The sequence below is a fragment of the Tenrec ecaudatus genome, chromosome 6 (genome assembly GCF_050624435.1).
Source record: "Tenrec ecaudatus isolate mTenEca1 chromosome 6, mTenEca1.hap1, whole genome shotgun sequence".
Lineage (NCBI taxonomy): Eukaryota > Metazoa > Chordata > Mammalia > Afrosoricida > Tenrecidae > Tenrec > Tenrec ecaudatus.
Window position 1 is genome coordinate 129,501,710 of NC_134535.1, and position 20,071 is coordinate 129,521,780.

At 44.2% G+C, this 20,071-nt stretch overlaps 1 protein-coding gene across 1 annotated transcript in view; it reads left to right on the top strand.

Annotated features, from left to right (window-relative positions):
* FERRY3 (FERRY endosomal RAB5 effector complex subunit 3) overlaps positions 1 to 14,001 on the top strand; it is a 44,153-nt gene extending 30,152 nt beyond the window's left edge. The window contains exons 11-14 of the mRNA XM_075552193.1: positions 1,400 to 1,602; positions 10,830 to 10,887; positions 11,647 to 11,714; positions 12,291 to 14,001. Coding sequence (XP_075408308.1) covers positions 1,400 to 1,602; positions 10,830 to 10,887; positions 11,647 to 11,714; positions 12,291 to 12,383 — 422 coding nt within the window. The 3' untranslated portion in view covers positions 12,384 to 14,001. The remainder of the gene's footprint in view (positions 1 to 1,399; positions 1,603 to 10,829; positions 10,888 to 11,646; positions 11,715 to 12,290) is intronic.
* The last annotated feature ends 6,070 nt before the right edge of the window (positions 14,002 to 20,071 follow it).

A 20,071-nucleotide genomic window follows, 5' to 3' on the forward strand; every position in this document is an offset into this window, starting at 1 on the left:
TGTTTTTGAATATGTTTCCTCAGTAAAGTCCTAAGGTAGTGACTTTGAACCCAAGATGAGCAGAACTTGTGGGGGCTAATGGTACAGAAAGCAGAGACATGCCAAGGTCTCCTAAAACGGGATAACAGGATTCCTAGTGAGGCATGTGTATTTATGAAAGCACTTTCTCTATGTGTTTGCGAATTTATTGATGAATGTGACTATAAAGTAAAAACGATGAGATTGTTCTTGGCTACTGGGCCTACATTAAAAATGGTGTGATTGTAAGGAGCATGGATTTTAAAGGTTTGAGGAGCACTATTCTAGCAATTGGTCAAAGCATCCATTCATTCATTCAGCAGGTATTTATTGGTTCTTTCTATGGCAGGTAGTGTTCTGTGTGCTAGAGATAGATCATCAAATAAGATCGATTAAACGTGTGTGGGGGGGGTCATGGAGCTGAAACGGCAATATCTTTAACACTTAACACAGCCTATCTGAACAAACTAGCTCTTAGAAGAAGATAAGATCGGATCATGCGCACGAATGGGAAGGGCTGCCCTAGGTTGGCTCGGGGAGCCACAGCCGCTCTCTGAGAAGGTAGTACCTGAGCTAAGATTGTGACTGATGGAAAAGGCCAGCCAGGTGAGGAGTGTAGAGACAAACTTGTCAGGCAGCAGCCCTGAATGGGGCATGCATGTTCCACGATTGGAGGCCCGAACAGAAGTGCGTGTGTCGAGAGCCTGAGGAGAGAGACTGAGCCACGAGGGCGTTAGGGGGAGAGCATCGGCAGGGATGGTGCAGACCTCTTGGAAGCTGGAGTAGAGACGTGGTACGATCTGGTCTACACTGGTATCCTTTTGGCTGCCAGCCAGAGGGAATCATTTGTGAGGGCAAGGATGTGAGCTAAGAGGCCATTGCAGTGAGCAGTGACGTGGCATACTGGTGACAAAGGTAGACGTGGGCTATTTGTTGGAGTTAGAAGTGGTGGGTGAGATTTGGGAATAAGAGGAAGAAAAGAATTCAGGACAAATTCCTCTCTTCTGTTTTAGCCCTGAGCAGAATGGCTAGCGGCTGCTCTTGTCACTGGGAGAAGAGCAGATGTCGGGAATGAGGTAGACATGTCATGGAGGCACATGCTAACTGTGGGCTACACAGGGCAGTGTCACTTTCTGTCTCAAAGAGCGATGACGAGAACTCACTCGATTGCCTTACTTCGTAGTGATCACTTCCTACCCATTTATGAACTTAGTGCTTAATAGCCCTTCCAAGATTCAGGAGCTCTAATCACCGTCGCTTCCTAAGCCTCAGATAGGTTTCTGGACCCCTCCTCTCATTCGGCTCCATCGCTTTTCAGCTTTGCCCATTGATGACTCTGATTTATGCACTTGAAAGTCATTATTGTACCTGTTGTCCACAGGAGAATTTTACATTACACGGCATTCCAATCTCTCCGAAATCCATGTTGCCTTCCACCTATGTGTGGATGACAACGTCAAATCTGGAAACATCACGGCCCGCCACCCTGCCATTATGGGGCTGCGAAATATTCTCAAGGTCTGCTGTACCCATGACATCACCACAATCAGCATCCCCCTCTTGCTGGTGCACGAGATGTCCGAGGTAAGCAGAGACAACTCCATGAGCTTATGATGACGTTCGGAGGCCCTGGGTGGAGCAGCTGGGTGAACGCTTGCCTACCAGCTGAGAGGTTGGTGGTTCGAACACACCCAGGCACATTTGGGAAGACAACCCTGGCAGTCTGCTTCTCAAAGGTCACAGCCTTTCTACTTCAGTTGGAATCCACTTGTCAGCAACTAGCTACAGGAACCACATAACTATATGGGCTCTCAGCATTTGATGTTAGCAACCCCCTTTACGCTTTAAAATACTTTGTTTTACAAGGAAATTCCATCTCTGTATGGTTAACAAAAGTGTTATCTTTCTAATGTAAAACAACACCACACCGTGAACACTCTTTAGTCATAAAGGCTTAGAGAATTAGAACTTTGTCCAACAGTCGGGAAGCTAAAAGGCAAAATAATCTAGCTTTTGAGAAGGCACTTCCCATCCTGGTCCTCCTCCTCCTTCCTTTCTTCATGCCTGTTTGCGTTTCCACTAGCACTACATTTTCCTCTGCGCTTAGAGTTGGTTTTAGCTGACAGTAAGCTCACTCGGCATTCTCATTAATGAGTAATGGAGAGAGATGCCAGGTGACAGGAAGAACCATTTTGAAAGGATGGTCTTTGGCTAATGTAGTCTTGATTTCCATTGTTAAACCATGGGCTAACCATTCACATTTAATTCCACACTGTATTTGGCTTGAGATTTTTAATTTAAAAAGTCTCCATGCTTCTCTGATTTTCTTCCTCCTTTCCTTCCCAACCCACAGAAAAGCAGTTAGAGGGGATAGCTTGTATAAATGATGCGAAAAACTGAAACTCGAAACAAAATCTTCAGCTAGTCTGGAGCAACATAGGACCTCTTCCCTCCCCGTGGGTGCAGGCTGGCCCTTCCAGGAGAGCTGTGGCCATGAAGAGCCCACCAGCAACTCCGCATGCTTGCCCTGTGGCAGCAGAAGGAAAAAAAAATGTTTCAAAAGGCAGAAGCTTTTTTTGCTAACCGTTAGCTACACATTGTGAATGCCAGAAAAGAAGGGCCACCGTTGATCACTAAAAGCAATTTGCCAAAATGCGCTATATGGTAAAGTACAACTGAAAGACCGTGTGACTCTTTTGAGTAACTACGCTCCCTGTTGTGCTCATTTTAACACAACGTTCCATGCTGCCGTTTTGAGTCAGAAAATTGCAGACCTCCTCACGTTTCAGGCCATTCCCGTCTGTGGCCTCAGTCATCCGGAACATGGCACCGGGAGGCGTGGACCCACATGGGAGTTGTTTTCTGCTGTAGGATCCTGAAGTTTCAGTTGACAGTGAATTCCTGCCACAAGGAAACATCCAAACATTCTTGCAGCTGGACTCCTGGTTAACCAGCTTATAAAAATGGTTCTATGTAGGTGGGAAACAGCCTCAAAAGCAGTGTTTACAGAAGTCACCAAGTTCAGATTTACTTCCAGACATCTGATACTACGAGCGCTCCCTCTCCCACAAGGTTACAAAAGTTAAATGTTTTAAATTGGGACCGCCAGCTGCAGGACATTAAACTGCTCTCGGAAGTGTCCAATTTAATTCACAAAAGTATATTGAGCCACGATCCTCCCATTTGTTGTGTTTAAACAGCCCTTCAGGTCAAGGAGTTTACAATCACACAGCGGTTGTCATAGGAGTGTTCTAGGGCTGCTATAACTGCAAGACCACAGCTGGATGTCTTTGATAAACAGAAACGTGCCCTGTCAGAGTCTAGGGAGGTGAAGTCTGCAGTCCAGGTAGCCAGATCCATCAGAAGGCTGTCTCACTCTTGGCTTTGGGGAAGGTCCCTGCCTCCTCTTAACATCGGTGGGCCTAGAGTTCCTTGGAGCGCTCCTGTGTCTACATCAATTATTGCCCAGTCTAGGAGGTTCTCAGCACAGGGGCCTTGGGTCCCAAGGACATGCTTTTCTTTCTTGGGGGTCCTGGGGTCCCTTTCATCTCTGGTCCCTTGTTTAATCTCTTATGTCTCAAATGAATTTGACTCACGATAGAACCTAATCCGGTAGATTGTAACCACTCGAATCCTGCCTCATGTACATCGGAGAGGCTAGGGGTTACAGCACATAGATGAGGACATAGTACCGAGCATCAGGGCTGACCCTAGTCCACACACTTTGAGGGAGACAGTTTGACCCCTAACAATGGTACGTGGGACATAGAGGCAATATTGTTTTAGCCTTCATGCAAGGACCCCACCCCCACCCCCAAAGCATTTTCAGATCCTATTTTCTTCCTCGAACAAACAGAATTGCTAGACACTCCTTTGTCACATTTAATGTGCACGGTAATGACGGTAATGTCTGCAGGAGTCCACGTCCTAGGGTGGGAAGAATGTGATAGAAATGGATGACAGCTAAAAGAGAGAAGAAAGGAAAATTCATGTATCAACAAGAAGAAAGACATACTGGTATTGCCAGTTTTATCTCTAGTTCCTGAGATCTGAAGACTCCGTCATAACTGGAATGAGTCTAGCGTGGCAGATGTGGAATGAACAGGGAAGTCAAGAATCCTGATTTCCTGATCTCTTATTTTAATATTGTTGAATAATTTGGGGCTGGGGGAGTGTTGGTTGTTGTAATTGGTGTTGATGAAGTATAATACATTTGTAGAAAATGACACTGAGCTTAAGTTTACATCTCGAGATCCAGACTGAACTCTCGTGTAAGAACTAGCCTGACGGTGAAAAGGGCCCTATCAGTACCCCAGAAGCCCATCTCCTTTGCCTCCAGTCACTTAAGCCACACCCTCACCCCAAGATAACCACTATTGTTACTTCTCAAAACAAACCCTGATCGCCTTTGTTTTCTTTGTTTTTAACTTGAATTGGGTGAAGGTTTACAGAGCAGATCATCAGTCTCACACCCACCTGCCCTTTCATAGTTTAAGTCGAATCATGAGACCTCCTCTTTTATCTGATTCCTCTTCTTTTATCATTTTATGGAGGGCTCTTACAATGTTTATTACAATCCATACATCAATTGTATCAGGCATATTTGTACATATGTTGCCATCATTCTTTTTCTGGACAGTTACTGTCTATTGAGCAATTGGGATCAGCTCCTCTTTTTCCCCACCTCCCTCCCCCTATCTGATTTCTATTATTCAGTATTGTTTGTGAAATTTATTCACTTTATTGTGTGTGGCTGTAAGATGTTCAATCTTATTGTTGTATATCATTCTACGTGTGACTAGACCACAATCACATAGCCATTCTAGTGTTTGTAGATATATGGGTGGCCCCAGGTATTCATTACAATGACCAAGGGGGCTATGAACTTTCTGGAACATGTCATTAGGCAGCCCTTTTTGGTTCATACTCAGGGATGGCACGTTTGAGCCTTCAGGTATATAAGTATTTGGCTTTGGTTGGCACAGCCAAGCAGTTTTACAACCTTGTTGTACCTGCCTAGTGTATCTCAAAGTGAAAAATGAGCAAGAAAACCAGACTCTCTCCATATGACCATGGCTGTGAAAAGTGATTAGTACAAGTATTTCTGGGACCACAGAGACACATTCTTGAGAAGGAAAGCATAGTCTTGGGATTTCCCCCCTGGATGTATAAACGCAGAAAGTAATTCCTATGGCTAATTATGGAGGGAAGGCCGAAAGCTGAGCCTGAGCCACCTCTCCAAGCCGTCCGCCTTCCAACCGAAGATTCAAGTTGAACAGTCGGAGCCTGGCTTTTTAAGGTGAAGTTGATAGTACTGCGTGCAGTTGTAATCAGAGTTGATGTTTTATCTTCAGTTTCACAGGTTTAGAGTTTATTCTTCATGTGTTACCCGCTTATCATCTAAAATGAACCCGAGAGCCCCTTTTCCTGCCTCAGTCCCAAAGTGAAACTTTCACATGATCCAGCCATCTCATTCAATGGCATTTCCTCAGTGTGCCGTATCACAGGTGTGTCACTAAGGTGCTGTCACTTTGCCACTACGTAGAATTCATGATCAAGAACTCTCTGTGCTGTTATCTGACCCACAGTGTGGTTTCTCCATCTACTATATATTACATACCAAGATTTAATCTCATAAATGAGCTCCTGGTGAAAATGAAGGCCGCTTCCTTAATGACACCCAGCAGTGATATCTTCCTATGACCTCGTTGACTTCGAAAGTCTGTGGCGTGCTCTTTCTATGGACTCAAAGCCAGTCTTTTTATGTCGTGACTTTAGAAACAAAAATGGCAAGATTAAAACCAAACTGACAGACCTTATACCTGATGGAGTCTATATGTCAGCATGTCGAAATTTTAAACACCACAGATATGTGCATGCGTGCACAAGATGTGTACATGCGGCTCTCTAGGTTTCTTTTCAGATTCATATGCTGCTAAAGACCCCCAGAACCAAACTCCCTGCCATCAAGCTGGATTCTGACTCATAGCCACCCTATGTAGGTGTTTGAGGCTGTAAATATTTACAGGAGTAGATGGCCTCATCTTTCTCACTCGGAGCTGTTGATGGATTTGAACTGCCAACCTTATAGTTAGCAGTCCAACAGAATCTGAGGGTTTGCACTATTCAAAAATTAATATTTCTAGCACTTAAAAAGATCACCTGGGACTCTACCACAACTTGATGTTTTGGAGTGTTCTCCTCCATGTAAACTTCCTAATTATTATCAGATTTTTTTTCTTCTGGACTACCCTGGGGCCACACATATAAAGTAAGAAAGCATGGTTTTCATAGACCTTGATGATCTCTAGACAAGTGGAGCTGTGAAGGGCTTTGCCTATTTTCCTCTTGACTTTGGTTCAGAGCATTAGGCCTATTCCTACTCTAGCTTATCCTGATTTTAATATGAGAGTATATCGTGTATTCTGTTTGTTGCTGTTCAAGCCTAGCCCTTCCAAAGTTGCATAGTTACCGTTCCCATTAGTTTCCCCATTTGAGTAGCAGTGCCCAGGTTTCACTTTAGCCTGAAACAGTTCAAAAGCGAATCATAGCTATCAGTACATTACTCTAGATTATAAACAATTTTCTCTCGAATAATTATGTCTATACATATAAATGAGCTTTGTGGACATTGTACAAATGGTAATAATTCTTTGATTGTGATTATTTGCATGTGATTCCAAAGACATATTGTAGAGTCATGTTTTATGAAGTTGTCGATACTGTCCTACTTTCCTACTTACTCCTATGTATGATTCAGTGAAAATGTTCAACTACAGGTGACTCGGCCTTTACAGAAGTGAAATAAAGGGAAAGGCCGACACAGAAAGAGAGAACCAGATTTGAGACGCTGGGGCTGCCAGCCACAGGCCATAGACTAGCTGATCAGTGTGCTTAAGGAATTCCCTCACTGCCACTGAGCCCAATCCAACTCCGCCAGTCGCCTGCAGCGCCCTCAAGCATGAAGAAAAAGGCTCTGGAAGTGGCCGAGCAAGCGCAGAACTGCCGAGAGAAACTTTAGGAGACTTAAACAAATGGAGAGACTAAAGGTTCATGGATTAAAGATTTAATTTTAATATGTCAGTTCTCAAATTGACCTTGCAGTTGGCAGTCCTGACAGAGCCACCAGGATCTGAAACATACTGTAGAGATTGCATCTCAGGATGATCAACAGCCAAAGCTGACTGGGGTCATGGAAGCCAGGCTGATGTGTCCAGAGTGCTTAAAGGAAAAACTCCTAACCTAAGACTTCTGTATCCATCAAATGTTTGTGAATGAGCAGACAGTAAAGACAGTCTCAAAGAGAGGTGCAAGCAGAGAAACCCCTAAAGGGTGCACCTGAGGCAAAAGCTAAATGAAGGCTATTAGGTTGAATGGCGGGTATGCAGGAAAATATGAAAAGCAGAGAAAGTGGTAGATGAGGGGGCACCCCCCCAAATAGAATTTTCTTTTAAAGTTATGTATTTAAACTTTTTACAAAACAGCCTTATCAACTCTGAAGTACTCTTCATTACACTTTAATACATTTGTCAAATGTGCGATTCCATTCTTGGACACATTTTTCAAACTCATCTGTTGGGTGACTGACAGAACCTACCTCGTTTTTTCCTTCATCTCTCCTACTTCATCAAATCACTGTCCTTTCATGTCCCACTTCATTCGAGGAAACAAAAAGAAGTCTCATGGAGTCAGGAGAGTAAGGTGCATGGGGCAAGAGAGACATGCTGGGGTTTTTTAGCCCAAAACCAGTGCACTCAAATGGCTGCATGAGCAGGTGCATTGGCGTGGTGGCAAAGCCGTTCCTCTGTCTGCCACAGATCAGGCCTTTTTTGTTGCACACTCTTAGGCAATCTTTTCAGAACCTCTAAATAGAAAGGTTGATTAACAGTCTGACCTGGTGGAACACACTCCAAAATCACTCTCCCCCTCGCATCAAAAAAAAAAGAAAAGAGAGCATTGGTTATTTGGGGTTGGCCTTGTATATCTGAGTAAAGCTAAATAATAAAATCAAACATAGGCATGTTCAAACTTTATATTTAGCTGTTAGGATTTAATAACATAAAATTGTCTCTCTTTGCCATCAAAAACTGGTATAGCATTAAGTTTGAAAATTCAACTTAATACAAAAACTCATATGAATGAAAATGGTAGAAAATTTTACACAGAGTAAAAGAAGTTAGGAAAACAATTTCTGTTTTTATTGAATGGAAACTTTTTTAAATTTAGAGGGTCTTTTCTTTCCCTTTCTTAGATAGAAGATATCAGTGCAAATATTACACACCACATAATATTGGTCAATTGTAATGGCAACAGCAGTGGAAGAAAATGTAATTTTAAAACACTCAATCCAAAAAGATGGAAGGGAAGAAATAATACATCAAAATAGTGGTTTATTTTTTTTGAAAGATGGTATAAATGAAAAGCATACAATAACATGGTAAACTGATGATGACATTCGGTATAAATAGATTAAATACTCCAGTTAAAAGATGAGAATAGCAGATTGGTTTTTTGAGGAAGGTTTATATTTTATAAGTAAGGTATCTAACATTCAAGAATACAAAAATGTTGGAAATAAGAGCATAGTGTTCATGCAAATGGTAAGCAGAACTAATGTGGCTACATTGATGCCCGAAAAATAGACTTCCAAGTCAGAAAACTTTACTGAATCATTTCAAAATGATAAAAGATTGATTCACCCAGACAAGAAAATGTTCCTAAGTATCTAAGTACGTATATTTACCTAAGAACAGTCTAACAATATATAGAGCAAAAACCTACATGCCTGTAAGTGTAGATAAACAAAGCCACAATCATGGAGGAAGATTTTCACATATTTGTGTGACTAATTGATAGAACAAGCAGACACAAATCAATAGTTATAGAAAATGTGAGCAGCGTAATTTATATTATACCCAGGACCTCCAGAATATGCATTTTTGTAAGTTTACTTTGGATATTTATAAAAACTGAACATACACTGGGCCATAAAGAAGCTGAAAAAAGACTGTATTTAAATCATACAGATTGTTTTGTGACTACAATGTAATTATAGTAGAAATCAATAGTGAAAAGGTCTCACCACCATCGAGTCAGTTTCAACTAACAGTGACCGTATAGGATGGAGTTAGAACGGCCCCTGTGAAGTTCTGAGATTGCAACTCTTTATGGAAATAGAAAACATTATCTTGATCCCATGGAACAGCTGGTGGAACTGTTGACCTTGTAGATCCCAAGCCAACTCATAACCACTATGCCACCAGGGTTCTAATCTACATAAATAGAAACTCAATAGTCTCAGTAAATTTTGAGAGTTCTAAAGATCCTGTGTCTCAAAAAGGTTGAGAATAGCCATAGTGAAAAAATGATTTTAAATGTTTATAGTTCTAACCTAGGAAAATAATTTTGATGTGAAAAGAGACCCACGAACAACTCCTTCCTTTGCCATGAGACGAAAAGAACCAGATGGTAGCTGCCTACTATTACTGAACATTTTTATCAAAGATACCATACACAAGTCGTGATCGAAAGGGATGAAATACAGAACAGAATTTCAAATTCTCGTGAACTTTCTAGAGCCATGGAGACTGGATGAGCCCCTGAAACTGTAGCCTTGAGATAATATGTGAAGCTTAACTAGAAAATATACCCTGAAATAATAATAAAACTGAGTGTCAACTGTCTGGGTTGACAAGAGAACATATATGTACAAGTGACACTCATATGTGTATAAGAAAGAGCTTTCTATAAAGAAGCCAAGTTATATCAAGAAAGCATCCCAGTCCAGTCCTGCAGAGTGTGGGAGAGAAAGTGAGGCAAAACCCAAAATCATACAAGCACCTGGGCTTCCTGGTCAGATAAGTAATGGGTGGAACCCCCGAGACTATGGTCCAGAGCCCTCTTCAAGTCTAGAACTGAACTCACCCCCGACTTGGAATAATCTCCCATTCACATAAAAGGAGCATCTTCTACTCAGGGCAACATGCAGTGGGTTAAGATAAAGACCGGATAGAAACAAGAAACACAAAAAGTAGGATACCTGATGGTACATTGAGGGGATTGCAATTGATGAGTGAATCAGAAATGTGTATGAATTGTTGAATGCAAAACTGTGACCTGCTTTGCCAACCTTCACCTAATTCACACTGGAATATTAAAAAGGGAAGTAAAGGGGGTGAGGATAGTTGTACCACTGAGTGCGACTGCGTTGTACACGTGGAGACAGTGGAGTAGGCGTTAGTGTGTGCCTTCTCCACAACAAAAGCGGTGGGAGGAACAAGTTCAAATGGACCATAACCATGGAGAATCAGAACTGTCCTGGCACCAGGATGGTTTGTGCATAGGGTCAAAGATCGAAGGGTGAATGAAAAGTACAGACCGTTTGTTACTGGGCTGGGATGGGGCATTTGTTTATTCCCATGACTTTGGAACAGCCTGTATTATATAATGGAAACACCGTCTTGCATTGCTTATGCAAATGTGCTGCAATTTAGTACAATTATTCATGCCGGCATACTGAAGGTAGTAAGTGGAATCCCTAAGCCATTTATGTATGTCTGTGGAATTAATTATGTGGAAAGTTAGGATGATGTTTATACGTCTAACTATGATTGCGAGGCTGAATTCGTTTACGTTCTAACAGCTGGAAGAAGTTGTATGCCCCAGAGCAGAAGAAATCCAGCCGGCATTAGACATAAGATGCCCAAAATCTGTTCACGACGTGAATAATCAACAGTATAGAGCAATTATTTATTTATGTATATTTTTACTCAGTTCCGTTCCCTTCTGATTCATTTTGTTTCTCTTTGGAGGAAATGACCATACCCTGGTGCCTGAAGCGAGCAGAACTGGTGTTTAAGTGTGTCAAAGGTAAGCATGGTCCTTACATCTAACAAACTACCTTGTTTTCCCCCCAAATATTGACCGTTGGAAGAAATATGAGAAAAAGAAAGAAAGAAATATGAGAGTAACTCCTGCCCTCTGGTACCTCATACGACGAGTCCTGCATAAAGGGCCACTTTTCACTTGCCTTCTTCCCGTCAGAAAATAAGTTAGCCTCCTCGAATAGACGAACACTTGAGTGCGTTTATGCGTTGCTCTGGTTCTAGCTTACCCTCCCGTGCCTTTCGTTTTCTTCAAAGGAAGTAAGATAAAGACGGGGTGGTGTTTCGTTGACCTTTGGTTATTTGTTTTAGCTTCCCAGGGTAGAGACCAAACGGGATCTGAGGAATCCCAAATGCACATGTGTTGTCGAAACGACGGGAAGCCTCTCCGGCGTGGGGCATCAGGGACTGCAGGAGTCCATCTGTGGTTGGGTTTGGCCTCTCCTGGGAGCCCCGCCCTCACTGCCACCGCGGAGCCCCACTATGGCAGAACTGCCCTTGGGGGTTCCCAGACTGCAACTCCATCCGGGAGTCTTTCTCCTGAGGAGTGTGGTCGTTCTGAACTGCTGACCGACCTGTTAGCAGACCCACGTGTACGATGCCATGAGGGCGCCTTCCTACGAGCTAGTGGCTCCCCAAAAAGTTAGGGCCCGGAGTCTTACGCTAACTCCGTTGGTCTCGGTAAGTGACCAGTAGCTTTGAAGACCAGAGCTCAGAATGAAAGTCTTCCTCTGTTCCATTTTAGGCTTCATGATGGAAATGGCTTCGTGGGACGGAGGGATCTCTAGGACAGTGCAGTTTCTGGTCCCACAGGTGTGTTACCTGACGGTATTCCACCTCACTCTAACCTCGTCTCTCTTCACATTCCTCTCAGACTTCTAAATCTAACTCAATGAAATGCTAGCAACTTCCTGTTTGTGAAGGGGACATTTGCTTGGATTACCTAGGGGTGCTTAATCTGTTAAAGATGGCAGCGTCTGCCTCTCCAGGGACCTCTTATTGGACCCCAAACTGACTCCTCCTGACTTTGCTCTGTGCCCATTGGAATAGGTAGATTGTGAAGAGCGCCTAGTAAAAGCATTAGCAGAACTTCTTAGATCTTAGTGATTCTCTGTAGAGCTGAGCAAGGTCGGTGATAGAGATTTCTCTCGAGTTCTTCAAGGGGTTTTCTGGTAGTCACGCTTACAATTTGACAGAAACAGCATAGGTTCTCAGAGCAGGGAGCCAGAAAGGCATTGCCTGCTTTTCACAGCGAAGCGAAACCCGCCACTTAAGATCATTTTCACACATAGCTAGAATGCGTGCCACATTTTAAAATACTTCTTAAAGGTTTTTTAAAAAGATACTATAACGGAGGAAACCTTTGTTCTCCCCTTTAACCTCTTACAGAGTATCTCTGAAGAAATGTTTTATCAACTTAGTAACATGCTGCCCCAGATCTTCCGAGTGTCCTCAACTCTCACTCTGACCTCCAAGCACTAGCGCCGCCACCGCCCAGTGCAGCCTGGAGTGCTGGCAGAAGACCGCTGAGAGCTCCAGGAACGGAGCTCTGCTGAGACGCCGCCCAGAGAAAGGCCAAGAGAGAAGACCTGCACCCCAGCCACAAACCATGATACGTGACGATAAGTCTGCGAAATATGTCGGTCCCTGTCTATACTGCACCCATCGGGGGCCCGACCTGCACATTTACTCTTGAAACCCCCTTCTGACAGCATAACCTGTCTTTGCCCAGGGCAGTACGTCGTCGGTTGGATTCCACCGGTGACTGAGAAAGCCAGACTTCCCGTCCCACCCAGGGGCGCCCTTCTCATAGGAGACACAGGACTCCATCTTCATGGAGACATTCCGCTTTCCCAAAAGGTTTGACTTATGTCACGACTGTACCTGGCTTGATTGGGCACGTTTGACTTATGTCACGACTGTACCTGGCTTGATTGGGCACGTACATAAAATCATCTTTGTACCATATTTGCCAAGTGAAGAATTAAAGAGCACTGAAATGCACACGGCCAGCTTTGGGTTTCTTGTGACGGTCCTTTACTTGGAGCACATAAGAGCAAACGTGCTGATTCCTTCAGTTCTGTGGCAAAGAGCAGCTGTTCGTGTAGTCTTTCTAAGGTTTGATGAGTCCGAGTCAGAAAAGGGTCTGAGATTCTTGATCACGGTCTCATCTTTCCTGTGTGACCTTGCCCTTGTCTATTTATAGCATTTAATGGGCTGAGAAAAGATTGTGCTCATTTGCAAGCTCGATGTTACGTTACGTCTAACTCAGGACCTGGCCGTTTCATGCTCTCCCACAGTGGGACGAACAGACCCCATTACTCAGAAGAGATCATTTTTAGTCCCCTCTCAGCCTGTCTGCACGCTCAGCTTCCTCAGCCATGTTTCTACCCCTGCCATCTCCTTGTCCACCTGTCGATCTTGGATCGATGTCCCCCTGTCTTTTCATGTGCTACTTCTTTCTCAGGTAGGGGACCCTTTTTATTAGCCCATCTGAGTCCACCTCAGAGAGTCTGTCTTTTATTTCTGTTTGGTTTGGTTGTTGTGTGTTAACCATATAGAACCAAGGTCGCCTGCAGATATTTATGAAAGCAATGTTGTTGTTAGGTGTGTCAAATTGGCTCCAACTCTGGGTGACCCTGTGTTCAACAGAACAACTCTGGGTGACCCTGAAGCTGCACCGTCCTTACCTTTGGTGCTAACTTGGAGCCCACTGTTGCAGCTTCTGCCAGTCGCTCCCCGGGCAGGTCTTCCTCTTTTCTCTGACAATGTCTCACTGTGCTCGGCTCTAGGGAGCGTTCTGACCGAACTGCTTCCAAGACAGAACTTTCATTCTCGCAGCGCTCCCTGGTTTATGAACATTCCTCACCAACACCATGTTCAAAGGCATGAATCACGCTCCATTCTTCCTCAGACAGTGTCCAACTCTCTCATGCAGACGAGGCCATTTACAATACCACGAGGGCTTGGGTCCAGGCCCTCAAAGGGACATCTCTGCATTATCACACTTTAAAGAGGTGGTTTTGCAGCTGATTTGCATTGTTTGATTTCCTGGCTGCGGTTTCTGTGGGTATTGAATAAAAATAATCATTTAATCAAATCCAAGTTGTCTGGACATTATAACTGGCCAACTGAATTCAATGAAGTATCTCTGGCATCATGAGATGGTATGCCTTCATGCCAAGACACAAAATGCACTCTGTGAACGTGTCTACTTGTAATAAATGTTACAGAAATCCTATTGAAACTCAAAACGCTTTCCTGCTATTCAGGATGTGTCTTCACTGTGTGCTCACAGGAAAGGTATGACCAAGTAACAACCCTGAAGAGAGGCCAGGTCTCCGAACACCGTCTGCTGCAGCGTGTCCACTCAGCACTTTCCAAATTCTTAACTAGAGAATCTGTTAAAGTCACCAAGAAGGCAGGAATGTTGGACTTAAATCCTCCACCTTATAGAAATTGCATTCCCGGCCCCTGTTGTCACGGACACTGGTCCTAATGGAAGCAAGGTGCCCACGTAGATACAAGAAGTGCGCGTGCTGCAGAGAGTGCCGTCCTTAGAGTGTGACAGACACGTTAGATGTGGTATGGGATGGCAACAAGGCAATCACAGAAAGCCCCGAGGCCCTTCCCACAGAGTTCCTGTAGCTAGCTGGGTCACACCGGCAGCTTAAAGAATGTACAGCCAAGTGCCAGGGGGAGAAGCAAGGATTCACTCACAGGACTGGTGAATGCTGCCCGACCTTCTCCCTGTAATCTCACAGCTGTTGTAGGTAAGCTACTTACAAAGTAATGGCTTTCACCGCATAGTAGCTTAAAGGTACTGCTTGGCCTATTAAGGTATTCTGAAATTGAGATATACATTGTTCACATGGTACCATATTAGGAAATATGCAGAAGCAGGAAGATTCTGCAGTAAGAAGGGAAGTCTTGCTTATGGGGTTACCTTCCACTGAAATGAAAAATGTGGATGGGAGAACGAATGCATAATGTAAATTACTAATTAGATGCATTTAGACGGGGGAGGGTGTTTAATGAAGTAGTCGATGAGGAAGTCAGGCGTTTGATACTTGGGAAGATTCGGATGAGATTATCACGTTTTTCGGATGTCTTGGGTGATTGATAGAATAGGAAGGGCATGTCCACGTACCAGGGACAGAGGGAAGTAGAGGGGGTGAACTGGAGAAGGACATTTTGCTTGGTAAAGAGAGCAGCACAAAAGAGGAAGACCCCCCATAAGATGGATTGGCACCATGCTGCCACAGGGGACTGACACCTCAGGGCAGTGGTGAAGATGGCACTGGGCCGGGTGGTGGTAAGTTCTGTTGTACATCGGGTCACGATGAGTTGGAGTTGACTCGATGGTGCCTGACAGCAAGTTAAATTGACCAGTACCTTCCGAGTAACCAACCAGAGAGTCGTTTTAGTAGGAGAGGGTCACATGCATATGACATTTTCTAGTTGCATAAACAGTTAACTGTTGCTGAGACACTGGTCCTCACACCTGTAAAATATGCTTTGGAGGTGCAGTCTATCAATCATCAGAGTCCACAATTTGTACCACTCTTTCCTGCTCTTCTTGAGTTTTGCTGTCAGAGCACCGTACCCAGTAAAGCTGGATCCTTGCCCATCATCCAGAGGGGTGGCACAACTGGCCCTCAGTATGACGGCATGGAAACTAATTGTAATGGGGAGACAGCTTAGTGTCCCTAAAAGTTGGCAGATCTCTTATTGGCACAGCGCACACCATCGTTTATGTCACCTCCTGGCTAATTCTCACAAGGAGAAAAAGGTTCCGTGATGGAGAGATGGATTCACCAGAGCATCCCTGTTCTAGAGGCCCCGGCAGAAAATCAGCAAAGCCACATTGAAAGCGGGAACAAAACTTAGAGTAGAATCTCAAGGCTGTTTTTCAGTTTGTAGATGAAGATGATTGCTTTTTCTGCTTTAATTTCCCCCATTTAATTGGAATTGGACTGCTTTTCTCAAAAGTAGTAGCAATGTAAAAACCATTATCTTAATTATGAAATAAAAATATTTCAACACCTATATATAAAGAAAAACTACACACACAAAAAACACAGGCTTGCTGTTGGCTTAAGCACTTACACATGAAGGACAAAGACTACAGCATTCAATGTGAATTAGGCTTGAATGTGAAGAAAGAGAAAATCTTCACAGCTGGTCCAGAAAACAACGTCATGATAAATGGAGAAACAGTTGGTGTGGTCAGCAGTGCTTTCCTTCTCAGATAACGATCAAAGTCCATGGAAGCAGCCGTCAAGAATCCGCACTGCCTGTTCATCTGCTAAATCCGCAAGAGACCTTTCTAAGGTTTCAGAACGTCAGGGGATCATGTTGATGACTAAGTTTCAGCGTGTCTTTTTCAGTCATTTCAGGTGCGGGGCAATGGCACAAGAATGACTGTATTCGACAGGCGACGCTGGCGAAGGGTACTGGCTATACCACGACTTCAGAAGAGCGAGCACATCGGTCTTAGGAGAATACACCTGAGTCCTTCGAACAAGGGTGACAAGGCTTCAGCTTGCTTACTTTGGACTTGTCCTCAGGAAAGACCAATGGCCAGAAAAGGACGGCATGTTGGTTAAGCAGACAGTAGACAAAAATGAGGGAACTTCTGGAAATGGATGGACCCAGCGGTCACACGATGGACTCAAACGTGCGACCATCATGGAGGTGGCGCAGCACCGACCATGTTCCATTCTTCCATGCACGAAGCGCTCGCACGTCAAAGCTGGCCTGATCGCCACCAACAAATACCGTAACGAGGAGAGAGAGCATCAGTGAGAAAAAGGAGGACCAGCCAGATTGAGATAGTGGCCGCCACAATAGGCTCAAGCATGGCAATCACTATGAAGGTGGTACTGGACCGGTCAGTGTTTCCTTCTGTGTGGACAGGCTCACTGAGTCGGAAGGAACTCAAAGGCCCCCTGACAAGGACAATGTCTACCAAAGGTGCCGTGTATTCAGACAAGGACAACGTCTACCAAAGGTGCCGTGTATTCAGACAAGGACAACGTCTACCAAAGGTGCCATATATTCAGACAAGGACAACGTCTACCAAAGGTGCCGTGTATTCAGACAAGGACAACGTCTACCAAAGGTGCTGTGTATTCAGACAAGGACAACGTCTACCAAAGGTGCCATATATTCAGACAAGGACAACGTCTGCCAAAGGTGCCGTGTATTCAGACAAGGACAACGTCTACCAAAGGTGCTGTGTATTCAGACAAGGACAATGTCTACCAAAGGTGCCGTGTATTCAGACAAGGACAACGTCTACCAAAGGTGCCGTGTATTCAGACAAGGACAACGTCTACCAAAGGTGCTGTGTATTCAGAACCACACAGATTCATATTGGCCTGTTCTTCCACCCTCAAGTAACCTTACTATTATGCTCCCAAATTTTTCTGAACTATTTTGGAAGCATTTGCTCAGCAGCCAAATGGAATTTGGGGTTATTTGTAAATCCCAAGACATGTCTGTGGAGCTGAGCTTCTGATCATTCTGATTATTCATAAAATTTGTATAATCTAGGCAGATTCACCCCCAAAAAACCCCTAAAAAACAACTTGGTATTTCATATAACCTGTGGAGTCTTCTAGTGAAATATAGTTTTGCAAAGATTCTTTAAATTGCTCATGATAAAGGACCAATAAGTTCAAGGAGCATGACTGTACTCCAAAAGGAGGGCAGAGGGAAAGGCGATGCAAGAACAGGACCCTAAGCATCCTTACTCAGTAAGCAGCATATTTACCAGGTTCCTTTCTTACATAATGGCACAATGCTCAGGAAAACTCAGCTTCTGGAAGGTTGTATTGAGCGTTGGAATTTGAGGGACTTCTTGGCTAGAGTAAGGCTTGGCAAGGTGATCTGTGATCTGTGATGCAGACACTCTGGAATGACCAAGGGGAACAATCCCAGGTCAAACAATGGAAAGGATGAGTAGCCTTCGGAAGTTCCCTGCAGAACTAATATGTGTTTGTGACATCTTATTTAAATATACACCCACTGCTAAGGTTAAGAAACACTTCAGATCTCCTTTGTGCCATTCCTGTGTTCCCATAAAGGGGGGGGGTGCGTTTTCTGATATATCCAAATTAATGTATATCAGGCTTTCTGATATATCTAAGACTTGCCTGAACCTCAGCCTACAGGTGTGTCTTCTCTCACACGCAAGAAAGCATACAGAGGTCTCTGTGGGTTTCTTTGCACAAGGAGACTAAGCCCTGGAAGCCATTACCATAGAATCAGAAGCACCCTTTCTGGAAATGTTTAAGCATGAAAGCAGCAGTTCTGCTGTTTGCCAAGGCTTAGGAGTAACACCTGCGAGAGGAAAGTGGACTCATAGCCCTCTTCCTCTTCCTCGCTTGTTTCCCAGTCTTCTCTCCTTTCCCCCAACCTCCCTCCTCCACAGGCTTTATGTATCGTGCATCCCACAGCTCATCTGCACTTAGAACTCTCCCACTCAGAGCCACGGCACAGCGTCATGGACGAAGAGCAGACTCTAGCGTTAAACAAACCTGGTTCAAATATGGACTCCTCACTTACTTTCTGTGGCTTGTTACATTGGGCATATTATCTAACCCTTCTAAGTATGGCCCTTCATCTGTAAACCAGGAAAAGGTAATAATAGCAGCCACCTCATTGAACAGTTGGAAGGATTAAATAAGGAAGTGCACATTACCTGGCATATTAGCATATCCTATAAATATTTGCTACTGTTAGCCTTCCTTCCTGTCTCACCTTTCTTCCTTCCTGTCTCACCTTCCTTTCTGTCTCACCTTCCTTCCTTCCTCTCTGCCTGACCTTTCTCTTCCTTTCATTAGATAGTACAGATACATAGTCACAACATCATGTCCTCAAGAGTGATATAACCTAATTCAATTGGGAAGATTATACACACAGTACCAGCCAATATGCCTGGTAAGACTACACAGTCAGTGCAGAGTCAAGGGGCCACTCAGAGCATGGTAGTCAAAATAGAAGCATTAGCAATGCATCAGGCAGACAGAGATGTCGGGCCCCTGGACAGCCCTGCTTTTCTCTGGCATTGAGTGGACGTACTTCTGGGCAGAGTGACAAACACCCTCAATTGGTCAAAGACAAATCCTCTTGTCAGGCAGATAGAATGCCACCTGCGCCAACCGTCCTTTCAGATTCAAAGCACAAGGGCAGGTTAGACTGTCAGGAGGAAGTCACAAGGGTTAGGTGACTACCCTGTGTTTCAGTGCAGGAGGAAGCATTTTTACCTAGTGAATCTGGATTTCAGGCAGAACCATCAAATGAAGTAGTTATGAAATTTCAAGTCTTCTACCCAAAGAGCAGACTTGTAAACGTTGCCTGGATAATGCTTTTCTAGCTGACCTCTGCTTAAGATTCGTTTGCAAACCGCTTAGACAGAGGAGGCATCTCCTCAGCTGGGATCAGTTACTCACTTTGAGGAGACCGGTGTTAAATGGCAGGATCTGCTTTTGAGGATGCCTCATAAATGGGAGCTCAAGGCCACCGTAGATTTGCTACTTTCACACTCTTCGCTATTCTTAGGCCCACTTGAGCCCAGCATCCCGCCTTCTGTCTTAGTGCGTGAGCATTATTGACGGTTGTGTCCTGTCTCCAACCCTCAGTGGAATGACCATAATGCCACATGGTACGGTTTATAATGATCCCCAATAACATAAGGATGTCCCTCAAGTGAACCAGGGACATACAGAAACCATAGATAAAGGAATGGATTTTGCACTCGCACTTAATCATTAATTGTAGCCCTGATCTAAGAAAAATTAGTGCTTATGACATGACCCTGCTTGATACCCTCATGAAGCAATCACTGCAGATAAGGGTGCAACAGCGGAGTGTGGTCAAGAAATCAGATGGTGCCCAGTTATAATAGCATCTGGGGTCTTAAAGGCTTGTCTTAAAACAAGAAGCCATCTAAGAGGTGTCATCCACGTCTGTGCAGAAGAAGCACTCCAGCCTGTGTAAATCACAAAAGCCAAGGCCAGAGAAGGGAACAATACCAGGGCTTAAATTTGGAGCCCCTGGTTTGCGGAAGGCTGTGGATGGCAGTGAAATTCCAAAATCCATTTGCAGGGTCTTCATGTGGAATAAGCCCTCCGTGAGTCCCCAGATGATTGGCCGGGGATGTG